The following is a 17,534-nucleotide window of genomic DNA, read 5'->3' as shown; positions in this document are numbered from 1 at the left end:
ATTCCATTTTTTTCCCTAATGAACATAAAAAATGTCTTTTGCAAAGTTTTGAGGAAATCCATTGCGATTTAGGGGTGCCACCTCACACATAAACGTTGTGCAATTTCTAATGTGCAATTGCCAAAAAGTTGACCTGGAAATGTTGAGTACAATGAACTTCTATGCAGCATCATTAAAGTGTATGTATATCAGATTATGTAGGACAGTGGTCTCAAATATGCGGCCCGCACACTAGTTTGAGGCCCCCGCCTTGATGTGAAAGTTTAATGTTAGTGCGGCCCGCGCAAGTTTGATATGGATGCTGTATGGTATCATGTACCCAGAAAAAATTATTACGTTTGAATAATGTTCATGTTAAAGGTTAAATAACTGTTAATAGTTATCCTCCCTATCCGTGTGGAAGTGGTATGTTTTTGGCTTTTTTAAGTTTAAAGGAAAAAACTTGAAGGCTACCGTTTAAGTCGCTAGCGCTGTAGTTTGCGAGTTAGCATGTGTCTCAAGACCCTGCAGTTGCGCAATATGTTGTAAATAAAAAGAGTATAAATGTGACTATAGTCGTGTTTTGTCATTTCTACAGAGCTCTAATAATGCTTTGTTCATTTTAATCTGAAAAAAATCATTTGTCTACCCACCAACTATATGTGGTTTCTTAAGTTTATTATTTGCCGTTTTATTATTATTATTATATTTATTTATTTATGACTGATTTTCTTTATTCTTGATTTGTTTATTTTTCATCTTATTTTGTGTAGAAAAATAAAAAGTAAGATATTTGAGAACAGTGGAATGTTTTATCAGAGCTTTTCTTGTAGAAAATCAAAACCATTTATTTTCTGTTTTTAATAAACGCGTTTTTTTTTGGGGGGGGGGGGGGGGAACCTGATGCGGCCCAGTCTCGCCCAGACCCTAGCTCCAGTGGCCCCCCAAGTAAATTGAGTTTGAGACCCCTGATGTAGGACTACATCACCACTCTCAATAAATGAGGCATCAGCAATACTGTCTACTCTATATTACTGTTGTTGATGTTATGCTTGCTCAGCTATTAGCGAACTGTCATAAGCAAACTGTAGCTAGCTAATGTTAGCTACAGTAGAAGCAATGGGCACTAAATACCTATAAATATGACTACAAATCATTCAAATTACAAATACAAAACCACAAATTTGCTAGTAATATGTAATAGGAGTATAAATACCAACAAAAACATAAAGATCACCTCAAATCTCCATGGCGACCATTGAACTGTTCCCCACTTTATTCCACAAAAACAGATGTATGGCGGCACCCCTAAACAATCATGTATTGGAAAAAATATTTTGTATGTGTTGTTTCTACATATATTGGAACACTTTTAGTACCCAGCAATATCAAAATTCAATAATTGTTTTTTTTATGCACCCTAGTGTACATGTTATGTTTGGTTTTGTAAAAATCCAGCTACCCCCCCTTTGCTACCGTGGTTAAAAAGGTAGGAATATAGCACCAAATCCACTGAATTGAGTTTTCCAAAAGTGGCACATATTTTAAGGGTTACGACCCCCGGATTGTGTCAGCTGCTCACCTTCACCGTGGCCGCTTTGCTGCAAAGCTCAGTGGGGGAACAGCTGCCTTCCTGCGTTTAGAGATGACACCAGCAACAGGCGAGGCTGCCCCGAATTGTGTCACGGTTGCCCCTCTTTTTTTTTTTTTTTACCAAGCTCTAGTCTCCTCTTGTTTCCCAAAACATGAAACAGACCAGCGCTCGCTTGCATTTTAGCTTTAGGAGAATTCAGATGTGGAAAAAAACAAACATCATGTCTCTAAAGTGGCAACAAGCTCATCATGTTAGTAGGGCTGCAACAGGAGATTACTTTCTTAGCCGATTAATCTGAAGCTTGCTGTTTCGATTAATTGAGTTAATCGGTTCGGGCCAGGACTAGGGGTAGACAACTTGCGGCCCTTCAGCCTCCTCGTTGTGGCTCTTTTCAGTGTTTAATAGTGTAATTATCGTCCATACCTTTAAATATTGCAGTTCGATTTTTGCGCCCATGCTATATCAGAAACGAATGAATTAATAAATGATGGCTGTTAGTCAAATCATATTGAAATACAAGTAATATGCCCTATTCTGGTCGCTAGGCGGCAGTAATGATGCATTATAGTACCTTAAAATTGCATGAAGTCAGCCATGGCATGAAAATAACATAATAAGAGTGAAAATAAGGTTATCCTCCCATGACGGGTGGAAGTGGTAAGATGTCTGCTCTTTAAGTTTCGAAGAAATTGGCTCAATCGCTAGCGGCTACCCCGACTCCCCACAATTGAAGACACATAAATAGGTTTTCTATGCTCGGACTACAAAAAAAATGTGATTTAGTAACACTGAATCCTCTAAGGCAGGGGTCTCAAACACGCAGCCCGCGGGCCGGACACTAGTTTGAGGCCACCCGCCTTGATATGAAAGTTTAATGTTAGTGCGGCCCGCGCAAGTTTGATATGGATGCTGTATGGTATCATGTACCCAGAAAAAATTATTACGTTTGATTCATGTTCATGTTAAAGGTTAAATAACTGTTAATAGTTATCCTCCCTATCCGTGTGGAAGTGGTAAGTTTTTGGCTTTTTTTTAAGTTTAAAGGAAATAACTTGGAGGCTACCGTTTAGGTCGCTAGCTCTCTAGTTTGCGAGTTAGCATGTGTCTCAAGACCCTGCAGTTGCGCTCTAAGGCTTTTGGGTCTGGAACTAAGGAACCACTACAACTGATGAACGACTGTATATTATTTTATTTGTTTATTTTCCAACTTGGGAGTTTTAAGTGAAACTTTAACATGTTTATAATATGTCAATTACATGTGGTTGGCACATTATTGCACTTTTTAAATATTACTTCAAAACATTGCACGTAGAGTTATTAGACGTTTTATGACTGTGGAGCAAAAATCATCCCAGAACATGACGTGTTCAAACCTGAGAGGTTTCACTGTTAATGAAAGCGCGGCGATCAACAAGCAGGTCGTGCTTCCTTCCTTCCTGACGGGTCAAACAACTACTTTCACACAATCTATCTCATTCTACAAACAGCAAAGTCAGCTGACACGCCGAGTTAATCACAACAAGACCGCTTTGCAACAAGTACCGTTATATCCAGCCCTATTAAAAAAAAAGTGTTCGCTAAAAAGGAGGGGAAAAACAACCGCAATGTGTGTATGCATTCTTTCACCATAAAACCACAAAGCAGAGTGTGTTCTGTGAGTGAGTCATAACAGTAGTGGTGTTATGCTTAGTCTCAGCGTACAGGAAAATGTCAGCCAGACAGGCATCCACCAGCCTGGACCTCGCCTGCCCACTGTATCCAGCGCTGCCTTCAAGTGCTGTCATAAACATTGCTATTATAAAAGTTGAGTGCACGCCACACGCCCCGGCAGAGTCGAACAGAGAGACTAGGAATTATGGACATTTTAGAAGCGGTGTGGTAAAATTCGGGTGGGCGAAATGGGGCAAACAGTGTCCAAATGCTGCAAACGCAGAAATTATGCAAAATAAAGACGGGAATCCCTCAAATGTTTGCAGCATTTTCTTGTTTCATGGCGTTTGCGTGTTTTTGGTATGGATCGTTTCTGGTTTTGGAGCGTTTGAAAAACACTGATACACATAATATTGACTCGATGTACATGAATGTACCTTGCGTTCTTGTATACCTGAGTTGTATTTGACATTTAAAAAAAGTTATCGTACAGACATGACAAAATTGTAATATATCAGGGCTCTACAATTAAAACAATTACTTGCCCATGGGGAATCCTTAAAGCAGGGGTCTCAAACACGCGGCCCGCGAGCCAAATGTGGCCGGCGCAAGTTTGATATGGATGCTGTATGGTATCATGTACCCAGAAAAAATTATTACGTTTGATTAATGTTCATGTTAAAGGTTAAATAACTGCTAATAGTTATCCTCCCTATCCGTGTGGAAGTGGTAAGTTTTTTGGCTATTTAAGTTGAAAGGAAATAACTTGGAGGCTACCGTTTAGGTCGCTAGCTCTCTAGTTTGCGAGTTAGCATGTGTCTCAAAATGTTGTAAATAAAAAAGTATAAAGTTTTGTCATGTCTACAGGGCTCTAATAATGCTTTGTTAATTTTAATCTGAAAAAATAATTTGGCTACCCACCAACAATATGTGGTTTCTTAAGTTTTTATTATTTGCCGTTTTATTATTATTATTGTATTTATTTATTTATTACTGATTGATTGATTTTCTTTATTCTTGATTTGTTTATTTTTCATCTTATTTTGTGTAGAAAAATAAAAAGAAAGATATTTGAGAACAGTGGAATGTTTTATCAGAGCTTTTCTTGTAGAAAATTGGAACCAAAGCAAAGTTTTTTTTAAATTTTTTTGTTTTTAATAAATGCGTTTTTTTTTTTTAAAACCTGATGCGGCCCAGCCTCACCCAGACCCGAGCTCCAGTGGCCCCCAAGTAAATTGATAAATTTTAATCTGAAAAAAAATATTTGTCTACCCACCAACTATATGTGGTTTCTTAAGTTTTTATTATTTGCCGTTTTATTATTATTACTGTATTTATTTATTACTGATTGATTGATTTTCTTTATTCTTGATTTGTTTATTTTTCATCTTATTTTGTGTAGAAAAATAAAAAGAAAGATATTTGAGAACAGTGGAATGTTTTATCAGAGCTTTTATTGTAGAAAATCGGAACCAAAGCACTGAAAAAGTTTGTATATTTTTCTGTTTGTAATAAATGTGTGTTTTTTTTGGGGGGGGGAAACCTGATGCGGCCCAAGCCTTGCCTAGACCCAAGCTCCAGTGGCCCGCCAGGTAAATTGAGTTTGAGACCCCTGCTATTTCGCATGTAATTTGTCTAAAAAAAGACACCAGCATCCAACCACATTCGCGGCAGCAACCGAAGTCAATTAGACGCAAAAACGAACAGACACACATCATTGTTATGATGCGGGCCAGACAGCAGCACCTTTCAATTTGTCCTCAATCGTGCACTTTCCAGCCAATGAGCACCCCAGTCAGCTATTTAGGCTAATGTCAACTGACAACACGTTGCCACAACTTATAACAAGAGATGAGGAGTGGGGGGGAAGAGAGATACAGTGAGACAGATAAACACATTGGATGCCAAAAAGACAACTCCCAGTAGCGTTTAGCATTCGAAAGAAGTGTAAGCAAACTGGATGTTTGTACTGTCCAGAAATACATGCCAAAGATTATATAACCGGCCTGGGGCCTCTTGAGTCCCGTTTGGTGTGAATTAAGAATCTGGAGGAGATGAAGCCACTTAACCAAACATAATGCAACGTTACAGGAGTTAATAGAGTGGGCAACAAACAAAACTATGTTGCAGGTTTCTGGTTTAAAGCGATGAGCTCAGCGAGTTTGACAGGCACTCCCTCGGCAGTGCAAAAAAAAAATAATAAATAAATTTTTATTAAGTGTTTCTCACTTCAACTTGTTACTTACTCAAAAGTGTACCAGAGTAGTACATAACAACAAACATGTCGAAGCGAAAAGGAGGAGAAAGCGAAACTTGCGGCACTTTTACCGTGTAAGAGGCGCCATTCGTTTCCATGCTCATAAACAATTTGTTGCCATGTTTACTTTAGGAAGTACGGTAAATAACAACACAACACGCATTACGTTAAGCGAATGAGGGGGGAAAACTACTAGAGCGGATGCTAACAGTTCGACACATGATAAAGAGCAGGTGTTTACTAAAATGTTACGTTATATTGTCATGTTTACCCGAGTGGGAAAATCTTTGAAACGATGTGGGGGGAAATGATGTCAGCCGACGGGCCGTAAGCCCTAGCTAAGCTGCTATCAAGTGATGCCTCCGAGGCTAACGTTAGCTTAGCCGCTGCTCAGCTAGTTAAAAATGGCTGCTTTCCTTTAGTTTTAAATCTCTTACCAGACAGAATAGATTGGAATGGCAATCCTCCAAGCTGGCCCCGTTCGGTACAAAACAAGAACTCATCCTTCTTCACTCCGAGGTCCAACTCTCCATCGTTTCACTTCCCGGGAAATAAAAAAGGCAATTTTAGATTTGTGTTTGTTTTCTCTTGAGAAGCTTAATCAGCGAGTAATAATTTTTTCTAACATTTGGCTGAAGGAGAGTTAATTTAACAACCTTCCCACCGCAGTTCCCCCGCCGGGATAAAAAGCGGATGAAAAAAAAAAGCTATGATGATCTTTAGGTCGACATCTCAAAAGCACCCAAGTTCAATCAATTTCCAGGAGGCGATAAATGTTCATAAAACAAAAAAAAGAAAAAGAGAGCAAAGAAGCAACTCCCCCCTCCCCCTAAAACGGTCTCTGCTTAAAAAATAAAAAAATATTCCGTCTTACTCCTCCACGGCAAAATCCATTCTAAAAGCGATGTGCATCCCGTAAAAGCCTCTAAAAATGGCATCGGCCTAAACTCTTTCAATTATTTCGATCATGATTTCTTGTCTCTGTTCCTGTTGGTTTCCATTTGAATTCATGGATTCCTTTCTTTAATGGCGGCCACAGGGACAACTCTGCCTTCCACAGCCGATTGGCTCATTTGTGGTCAAAGATTTGTCAAGTTCTCTGACGTTCGGGCACACCGACGTGAACATTGTACTCCAGCTTCCGGTTAACATGCTTTCGAATCTTGTGTCGCCTCATTCTTTTGAAGTAAATTATCAAAAATATATCATTTAACGATATTAAACAATTTAACCCAACTTGTCTGGTTTCATTAAGGTGTTTGTGACTTGGGGAGGTCTCTCGGAAATGTAAGAGTCGATAGATATTTTATTTTGAAAGCCTCAATAGGAATTTCCGTTCCGAGTACGGGTAACCTGACAGTGTCATGGTCATGAGTGCTTTAACAACACAGGGCTGGTATGTGTTGCCACTAGACCGGCGCAAGTGGCGCTACTGAGCAACAGATTTTGATACTAAATATCACATCCAATAAAGTTGCTCACTTACACAGTGCACCACCTAGCGCATGCGGTGTTGCACTTTGCGATTGCTCAGTCTTTTGACGAGGGGAATTAGAAAGATGACAAACTGTGCGGTTATGTAATGATTCATAATATACTGTACATTCAATGGAAAATGACCATTTGGAGTTAAAATGCCAAATCTGTTATCAAACCGCCTGTCGTTCATTACCCGGTGTATTAAATTAAATACAAATATATATGCTTCTTTTACTTATAAACTGTAAAGTCAATTAGAATTACTTAGTATTTTGTTTACAAGCGGGACCTTGTGATTCCCCTCAAGATAACTCATCTGTGTTTAAATCAGGGGTTTCAAACACGCGGCCCGTGGGCCAAATGTGGCCCGCAGGACACTAGTTTGAGGCCCCCTGCCTTGATATGAAAGTTTAATGTTAGTGCGGCCCGCGCAAGTTTGATATGGATGCTGTATGGTATCATGTACCCAGAAAAAATTATTACGTTTGATTAATGTTCATGTTAAAGGTTAAATAACTGTTAATAGTTATCCTCCCTATCCGTGTGGAAGTGGTAAGTTTTTGTCTTTTTTAAGTTTAAAGGAAATAACTTGGAGGCTACCGTTTAGGTCGCTAGCTCTCTAGTTTGCGAGTTAGCATGTGTCTCAAGACCCTGCAGTTGCGCAATATGTTGTAAATAAAAAGAGTATAAATGTGACTATAGTCGTGTTCTGTCATGTCTACAGGGCTCTAATAATGCTTTGTTCATTTTAATATGAAAAAATAATTTGTCTACCCTCCAACTATATGTGGTTTCTTAAGTTTTTATTATTTGCCGTTTTATTATTATTATTATATTTATTTATTACTGATTGATTTTCTTTATTCTTGATTTGTTTATTTATTTTTCATCTTATTTTGTGTAGAAAAATAAAAAGTAAGATATTTGAGAACAGTGGAATGTTTTATCAGAGCTTTTATTGTAGAAAATTGGAACCAAAGCGAAGTTTTTTAAATTTTTTTGTTTTTAATAAATGCGTTTTTTGGGTTTTTTTTTTTTGTAAAACCTGATGCGGCCCAGCCTCACCCAGACCCTACCTCCAGTGGCCCCCCAAGTAAATTGAGTTTGAGACCCCAGATGTAAATGATGTCATGAACGAACGATGCCTCTTAAACGCATACTGTAAACAATGCCATCATGAGCGTGCTGCACAATGGCGACTTTGTGCTGCTATTGAGCAATCTCGGCGGCCTCACAATATCAGCTTTGTGGTTTCATCTCATCCTGGTTGAGGCGTTGAGCGGCTTTCCCCGAGCTTAAATCTCCCCAACCAAGAATATGAATGGTAATCACTTACAGCGACTGCCATCTTTTATCTTCGCTCCACTTGATGTGAAAAACAATAGTAGAGCGATACGATCTTCAGTAAGAATGTTAAGCCAAATAGAGAAGTCGAGGAGCGCAGTTGTCATAAGAGACCCGAGAAACTAATGTGTGTACCAGATTACTATCGTGAACGCTCGTGGTTTTCTATCACTTATCTCCACCTTTTTGTTATCTTTTGTACAATAGACCGCCATTCGTGGCGACTCGTATCGCGACACATCTCTGTAACATTGGACACGTGTGAATGAAATGTAATTTGGAGTTGACAACGACTCTTTTGGGCCATTCGACTCACTCTTGTGTGACTAACCCTGGGAAAGAAAAGGAATATTGATATTTATCCCCCCAAAAGATGTGTGAATTAACGTTTAACATTATATAAAGGTCGGCTGCACGGCGGTCGAGTGGTTAGCGCACAGACCTCACAGCTCGGAGACCGGGGTTCAATTCCACCCTCATTTTGCATGTTCTCCCCATGCATGCATGGGTTTTCTCCGGGTACTCCGGTTTCCTACCCAGATTCCAAAAACACGCTAGGTTAATTAGCGACTCCAAATTGTCCATAGGTATGAATGTGAGTGTGAATGGTTGTTTGTCTATATGTGCCCTGTGATTGGCTGGCCACCAGTCCAGGGTGGACCCCGCCTCTCGCCCCTGAAGACAGCTGGGATAGGCTCCAGCACCCCCGTGAGGATAAGCGGTCGAAAATGAATGAATGAATGAACATTAGTAGAGCCCTCTAGACATGAACTAACACCCCTATAGTCAACTTTACACTCATATTCCCCAATATAGTAGACACAATGAGAGTTAAGGCTGCACGGCGGTTGAGTGGTTAGCGCGCATAGACCTCACAGCTAGGAGACCAAGGTTCAATTCCACCCTCGGCCATCTCTGTGTGGAGTTTGCATGTTCTCCCCGTGCATGCGTGGGTTTTCTTCGGGTACTCCGGTTTCTTCCCACATTCCAAAAACATGCTAGGTTAATTAGCGACTCCAAATTGTCCATAGGTATGAATGTGAGTGTGAATGCTTGTTTGTCTATATGTGCCCTGTGATTGGCTGGCCACCAGTCCAGGGTGTACCCCGCCTCTCGCCACCGAAGACAGCAGGGATAGGCTCCAGCACACCCGCGACTCTCGTGAGGATAAGCGGTAGAAAATGAATGAATGTATGAATGAATCATTTGAGTGTTAAGTTGCTGTGTGATGAATGTAGTGCTGTTAATAATGTGTTCTTTGAAAGATGACACAGTGTGTCAGACTGTTGACCTCTTGAGATTTTCGATGGGTTGACAATTTTTGACTTCCAATTTTTTTTGACTCCAAATTGTCCATAGGTATGAATGTGAGTGTGAATGGTTGTTTGTCTATATGTGCCCTGTGATTGGCTGGCCACCAGTCCAGGGTGTACCCCGCCTCTCGCCACTGAAGACAGCTGGGATAGGCTCCAGCACCGCCCGTGACCCTCGTGAGGAAAAACAGTAGAAAATAAATGAATGAATATATAAAGGTCCAACTCTAACCGTAGAATCGTATTAAAATGCATCAAATACTGCGAATGGACTCATCTATCGCTAAGAGATTTACAACCTCTACCGACAGGTCTAATCTGTCAGCTGTGTATCTTCTATCCACAAGTCACAATACGCCGTGAAAAACACAGCCACTTAGATAACGGAGATCATGTGACATATTTATAAAGCCTTCTCTCAATCAATAAAATTGACCACCCGGAGGATAAGAGCTGTTTTCCTTTCACTTGCAGACACAGCTGAGGCATCCGCCAGTTAAGAGCACACCTCTCCGAGGTCTAGAGTTCAGCAGCATGACTCGTGTTTACTGAGGCTAAGTGGCAATATCCCACTCTTAGCCTCTGCAAATGAGAAGGGGATAATACCAGACTCTTTGTTCAAATAACCCCCCCCCCCCTCCACATCCCCTATAATGCACATACATGTGTTGTTGATGTTTAAAATGACAGCGCCTCGATCCATTTTGTCAGACACAAACACCAACATCGTGCAAGAAAAGTAGAATTTGCTCAATTTGCTAAATTACGTACCAAATACTTTCTGACAAAATACTTTCTAGTACTACGCCTCTCGCCCGAAGACAGCTGGGATAGGCTCCAGCACCCCCTCGTGACCCTCGTGAGGATAAGCGGTAGAAAATGAATGAATGAATGAATGAACATTAGTAGAGCGCTCTAGACATGAACTAACACCCCTATAGTCAACTTTACACTCATATTCCCCAATATAGTAGACATAATGAGTTAGGGCTGCAAGGCGATCGAGTGGTTAGCACGCAGACCTCACAGCTAGGAGACCAGGGTTCAATTCCACCCTCGGGTATCTCTGTGTGGAGTTTGCATGTTGCATGCGTGGGTTTTCTTCGGGTACTCCGGTTTCCTCCCACATTCCAAAAACATGCTAGGTTAATTAGCGACTCCAAATTGTCCATAGGTATGAATGTGAGTGTGAATGGTTGTTTGTCTATATGTGCCCTGTGATTGGCTGGCCACCAGTCCAGGGTATACCCCGCCTCTCGCCCGAAGACGGCTGGGATAGGCTCCAGCACCCCCATGACACTCGTGAGGATAAGTGGTAGAAAATGAATGAATGAATGAACATTAGTAGAGCCCTCTAGACATGAACTAACACCCCTATAGTCAACTTTACACTCATATTCCCCAATATAGTAGACATAATGAGAGTTAGGGCTGCAAGGCGGTCGAGTGGTTAGCGCGCAGACCTCACAGGCTAGGAGACCAGGGTTCAATTCCACCCTCGGGTATCTCTGTGTGGAGTTTGCATGTTGCATGCGTGGGTTTTCTCCGGGTACTCCGGTTTCCTCCCACATTCCAAAAACATGCTAGGTTAATTAGCGACTCCAAATTGTCCATAGGTATGAATGTGAGTGTGAATGGTTGTTTGTCTATACGTATGTGCCCTGTGATTGGCTGGCCACCAGTCAAGGGTGTATCCCGCTTCTCGCCCGAAGATGGCTGGGATAGGCTCCAGCGACCGTCGTGAGGAAAAGCGGTAGAAAATGAATGAATGAATGTTAGCTTTTCATCATTTTCATCATTCAGCTGTGGTTGCTATTCTTCCTCTCTTTCACCACATCCCTTCCTTCGCTCCCTCATCCCACTTTCATGATTTTCCACCCATTCCGAGTAGATGGAGGGAAATGTGTCCGTAGGGGCAAAAAAAACCCCCAGCCTTTCACCCTGCAGAACCAGCATAGAATTAATACATTCAATATGAACTGAGCGCTAATGAAATGTCCGCCGCTACCCCCCGCCCCCCGCCGCCCCTGCCTGTCACCGGGATGAAGAAGCCTGAGAGTAGAGCTTCTCGACAGCGGAGAGAGAACAAATGAGATAATTGTCGGAATGACTTCCATCAAAAGCAGCAGTCAGCAAAACTGTAAAACTGGCCCGGTGTCAAGAGTCCGACCCGGGTGACGGGCAACAGCATGCCCAGCATTCCTCTGTGACACCGCGGTTTGTCATCAGCAAACCACTGACCTCATCCGAAAAACTTGCTTCGGAATTATTCAGTGCGTCTGAATTTTCCCATCCGTCTTCTTCCGCTTATCCGAGGTCGGGTCGTGGGTGCAGTGGCTTCAGACTTCCGTCTCCCCGGCTACTTGGTCCAGTTCCTCCCGGCAGATCCCAAGGCATTGCCAGGCCAGACCAGTTGAGAGACATAGTCTCTCCGACGTGTCCTGAGTCTTCCCCTGACACCCCCACACCGGGGAGGCATCCTGAACAGATGCCCGTGATCTTGTCCTTCTGGTCGCTCCTCTGACCTACGACCCCGACCAACCCTCATGACCGTGGGTGAGGGTAGGACCCTACACCACAACGGACTGATGCAGAGTCCGCATCAGTGAAGACACCGCACCAAATCATCCGTCACTCCTGAACGAGACCTTGTCGTACTTAGACTTCTCCACTTGGGGCAGGATCCCATCCCCGACAAGGAGACGGCACTGCACCCTTTTCCGGGAAAGAACCAAGGATTCGGACTTGGAGGCTGATTCTCGTTTGAAACTTGAGAGTTGAAGATCTTGGGCCAGCAGGACCACATCAACTGCAAAAGGCAGAAAGCCAAGAAATCCTGCAGCCATCAAAGTGGATCCCCTCAATGCCATGACTGCGCCTCGAAACTGCGCCGTCTGTCCATAAACGTAATGAACAGAATCGGTGCCAAAGGTCAGTCCTGGTGGAGTCCAACCTGGGAACCAAGTCTGACTTATTGCCTGCAGTGCGGACTAAGATGCAACACTAAATTCTCTTTTGTAAAACCAAATATTTGCATTGTTCAGGTCTGTCAAAGGAGAAAAGATGGCGGCTGGGCGGGGGGGGGACTGGTGGTTGGGTGTAATGAGACGGAGATCAATGGGGATGTCGGAGTTCAGCTCAAGGGCACGCCGGGAGGCAGGGAAAGGGCAGCTTAAGGGCTGTTGATGTCAAGGAGCCCCTGGTAAAGAAGGACCGGCCATGTTTCCAATTAGAGCAGGCCTGTGCGCCTAATTGTTTAATTGAGGGCTGTGCGGGATGGAGGGGGCTCCGGGGGCCCGTGCCCCCTCCCCCCCCCCCCCCTCCTCCTCCGGCTGATCGACCGGAGACCCGATCGCCATGCAGCTGCAAGCCTACGGTCCTCGCCGTGGGAAGTGATTCCACCATCAGCGCCGTCACGGAAGTATACATCAAAGGAGGAGCAGTGATTCTTAACCTGAGGGTCGGGGGCCCAAACATGGGCCTCAAAGGCCAACTATGGGGCCGCAAGACAGTTTGAGTTTTGCACCAGTGGGCCGCGAGGGCCGTGGGACTGCCTCGTAGCTTATCAACTGAAAACGCCACAGGTAGGCTAGCCGCTATGCTACTGTATGTTTATATATATATAAATGTATACTGTATGCCATTAGACCAGGGGTCGGCAACCCCTGGGTTCCAGAGTGAACGGGACACACCCCTCTGAAATTTAACATACAGCAGGGGTCTCAAACACGCGGTCCGCGGGCCAAATGTGGCCCGCAGAACACTAGTTTGAGGCCCCCGCCTCGATATGAAAGTTTAATGTTAGTGCGGCCTGAGCAAGTTTGATATGGATGCTGTATGGTATCATGTACCCAGAAAAAAATTATTACGTTTGATTAATGTTCATGTTAAAGGTTAAATAACTGTTAATAGTTATCCTCCCTATCCGTGTGGAAGTGGTAAGTTTTTTGGCTATTTAAGTTTAAAGGAAATAACTTGGAGGCTACCGTTTAGGTCGCTAGCTCTCTAGTTTGCGAGTTAGCATGTGTCTCAAGACCCTGCAGTTGCGCAATATATTGTAAATAAAAAGAGTATAAATGTGAGTATAGTCGTGTTTTGTCATGTCTACAGGGCTCTAATAATGCTTTGTTCATTTTAATCTGGAAAAAATAATTTGTCTACCCACCAACTATATGTGGTTTCTTAAGTTTTTATTATTTGCCATTTTTTTATTATTATTATTATATTTATTTATTTATTACTGATTGATTGATTTTCTTTATTCTTGATTTGTTTATTTATTTTTCATCTTATTTTGTGTAGAAAAATAAAAAGTAAGATATTTGAGAACAGTGGAAAATTGGAACCAAAGCGAAGTTTTTTTGAATTTTTTTGTTTTTAATGAATGCGTTTTTTTGTTTTTTTTGGGAAAACCTGATGCGGCCCAGTCTCACCCAGACCTGAGCTCCAGTGGCCCCCAAGTAAATTGAGTTTGACACCCCTGATATACATTATATTCTCTCTGTTTATAGAAGGAGGTAGATCTTTGGGACTCGGTTATTTTAAAAGCAGCTCGCCCCTGTGGGCTGTGGGCGCCCCTGCTGTACTGCCGCCCAGTCCGCAAGAACCACGGGGTCAGGGCTCAAAAATAAGTTGAATAAATTGAATTTCCCCTTGAGGGATCATAATCCGTCAATAAATAAATAAATAAACGAGCGACTCTTACAGTAAAACTGGAATGTAACCAGAATCCACATCTCAGTGCCCCCAATGCAAACAAGGCTCACAATAACGCAGCATAACATCAATACCCCGTCCAACAGTGCCAATCAAAACCTAGCCTCATTTGTACAAATACAGTACGTGCATGACATAAACAATACATTAGGAACGCATCTGCGTGCACTTAGTGTATTGTGCTGTCGAGTCGTAGCTTCATTGCTTACCGTGCAGCCTCATTCAGGCACGTCTACAAAAGCAAAAAAAAAAAACAACAATGTTGTTAACATTTTATGAGCCATAACTCAATATTCATGAGAACGAAGCAGTCGCTGGCCAATAAGTTGCTCCTCTGGAAACAGACTAAAAAACAATGTAGCGCTCAGTCATCGACGGCACGTATTAAAATAGTTGCAGATGTAAGACGCGGCGTAATGAGGGCATTATTAACACTGAATAAAACTGTCTAATCAATACTGGAGTGTACATTTCTACTAATGCATGTACTTATATTGTGTACGCCGTTACTGAGTTATACGGTACACGCCATTACGGCTATCATTTGCTGCGTGCAATCTAACCAGGCAGCGGAATGCGAGTGTGTCTGCTTCCACTTTACAGGTGGCTGTATTGTTGTGTGTGTGTGTATGCATGCAATGTGTGTGTTTGATGACATTATTCACAGTGCAATATGCCATAATACTCTCAACCCGCTCGACGCTCACACCGTGGCGTGAAACACTTGCTCGACGCTCATGCATTATGCATGTTCTGCATCTGCGTCGTACACGGTGTCTCGTTCAGAGGAGCAATTCGGTTGACATTAAGTGTGCGATGCACTCGCGGCGTTCCCGTGAAGTACTCGGCGTACTGAGTGAGTTTTCAAAAATAAACATTTTTTATGAGCCTCTCAATTCCTCGCGTTTATTTGCGGGTGGTCTCGGCTTGTAAACCCCCTCCCGCAGATATTACTGTATGCGCTGTGATAGAAACTTATAGTACCGGTTGTCCACATTGTGGGGACTGCCCCCCCACTGGGTGGGGTGGATGCTGGGGATGCGTCTAGACCTGACCGTGATAAGTGAATTTCCTCAAAGAAGTCTTCAATATTGTTCAAATGCAAATGGAATAGAGCATAGCAAAACCTGTTTGGATATTATTAGAGCCCTCTAGACATGAAATAACACCCCTATAGTCATCTTTACTCTTATATTACACAATATTCATTCATTCATTTTCTACCTCTTTTCCTCACGAGGGTCGCGGGCGTGCTGGAGCTTATCCCAGCTGTCTTCGGGCGAGAGGCGGGGTACACCCTGGACTGGTGGCCAGCCAATCACAGGGCACATATAGACAAACAACCATTCACACTCACATTCATACCTATGGACAATTTGGAGTCGCTAATTAACCTAGCATATTTTTTTTGGAATGTGGGAGGAAACCGGAGTACCCGGAGAAAACCCACGCATGCACGGGGAGAACATACAAACTCCACACAGAGATGGCCGAGGGTGGAATTGAACCCTGGTCTCCTAGCTGTGAGGTCTGCGCGCTAACCTCTCGACTGCCTTGCAGCCCTAATTCTCATTATGTCTACTATATTGGGGAATATGAGTGTAAAGTTGACTATAGGGGTGTTAGTTCATGTCTAGAGGGCTCTACTAATGTTCATTCATTCATTCATTTTCTACCGCTTATCCTCACGAGGGTTGCGGGGGTGCTGGAGCCTATGCCAGCTGTCTTTGGGCGAGAGGCGGGGTACACCCTGGACTGGTGGCCAGCCAATCACAGGGCACATATAGACAAACAACCATTCACACTCACATTCATACCTATGGACAATTTGGAGTCGCTAATTAACCTAGCATGTTTTTAGAATGTGGGAGGAAACCGGAGTACCCGGAGAAAACCCACGCATGCACAGGGAGAACATGCAAACTCCACACAGAGATGGCCGAGGGTGGAATTGAACCCTGGTCTCCTAGTTGTGACGTCTGCGCGCTAACCACTCGACCGCCTTGCAGCCCTAATTCTCATTATGTCTACTATATTGGGGAATATGGGTGTAAAGTTGACTATAGGGGTGTTAGTTCATGTCTAGAGGGCTCTACTAAGCCCCACAGGTTATCTAATAACATGATTATTATTGATATTCCTTTTTACTACTACTACTACTACTACTACTACTAAATCTAAGGGGGTGTGTTTAAAGAAGAATATTCACCTGCCACCCATTGAAGCCACCCTTGGGGTCTTGGTCCCTGAGTCTCTCCGGATGCCTTTATCAGTGTGCACTGAAACAAACAAGGGCAAACATTTGCTTGTGTTCATATTAATGAAGCGTTTGTGTCAAAGTCGGAATGTTTGATTTACCATGTGCCTTTATTTGCTTATTTGCCCTTCAACAGCTGATTAGTCTCCCATGGCCTCCGGCTTTCATGCCAGGCTCTTAGCATTTTAATTCAGCACACATCCAGCGTTATCCCGCAGCCAAATAAGTGTCTGCCTCCAGTGGGAGTTTCAACCCACAAGAGCGCAACCGCCGCTGTGCAAGTCAGAGTGGTGTTGGTGCTGAGGAGGAGGCGCCTGGGGAAGTGAAGTGAAGAGGAGGCGGAAAAAAAAAAAAAAGGCATCGCATGCTCACTCATAACGATGAAGAATGACAATGAGGGATTGCCTCGGGGGGGCGGAAAGGTCTTCTGGTTCAGACGGCAATGAAATTAAAGGAGACAAACTGGACAAGGCAGAAGATTTTGTTTCCTTTTTTTCATCTTGCACTGAGCGCCACAACAACACGAGCAGCAAGAGCAGCAATTCCTAGTCGTGGAACTGGGCAGGAACCTGATGTAACGGACCAGGCAAAGTGCAAACGGGGATGTATTGTATGGACGCTAGATTGGTTCAGGCACTGCTCCGGAACAAACCGATACGGCCCTAATTGATCAGGCAATGGAGAACCCACACGTAAGCATGTAAGGGAGGGGGGGATTCTGCATGTAAAAGCACTTTGCCGTGTTACACAGCGACGAACCCCGAATTATTGTTATGCTGTTCAAAAAGAGGGCTGCACGGTGGTCGAGTGGTTAGCGCGCAGACCTCACAGCTAGGAGACCAGGGTTCAATTTCAACCTTAGCCATCTCTGTGTGGAGTTTGCATGTTCTCCACGTGCATGCGTGGGTTTTCTCCGGGTACTCCGGTTTCCTCCCACATTCAAAA

At 43.2% G+C, this 17,534-nt stretch overlaps 1 protein-coding gene across 2 annotated transcripts in view; it reads right to left on the bottom strand.

The window, feature by feature from the left end:
- med13a (mediator complex subunit 13a) overlaps positions 1-6,584 on the bottom strand; it is a 92,310-nt gene extending 85,726 nt beyond the window's left edge. The window contains exons 1-2 of one of the 2 annotated variants that reach the window (XM_058088326.1): positions 6,107-6,584; positions 5,918-6,020 (exon numbers count right to left, since the gene is read on the bottom strand). In XM_058088326.1, coding sequence (XP_057944309.1) covers positions 5,918-5,983 — 66 coding nt within the window. In that variant the 5' untranslated portion in view covers positions 5,984-6,020; positions 6,107-6,584. The remainder of the gene's footprint in view (positions 1-5,917; positions 6,021-6,106) is intronic. The other variant, XM_058088325.1, reaches the window with a different exon arrangement.
- Positions 6,585-17,534: the final 10,950 nt, after the last annotated feature.

The sequence above is a fragment of the Doryrhamphus excisus genome, chromosome 11 (genome assembly GCF_030265055.1).
Source record: "Doryrhamphus excisus isolate RoL2022-K1 chromosome 11, RoL_Dexc_1.0, whole genome shotgun sequence".
Classification (NCBI taxonomy): Eukaryota; Metazoa; Chordata; class Actinopteri; order Syngnathiformes; family Syngnathidae; genus Doryrhamphus; species Doryrhamphus excisus.
This window is presented reverse-complemented; position numbering and strand designations above follow the sequence as displayed.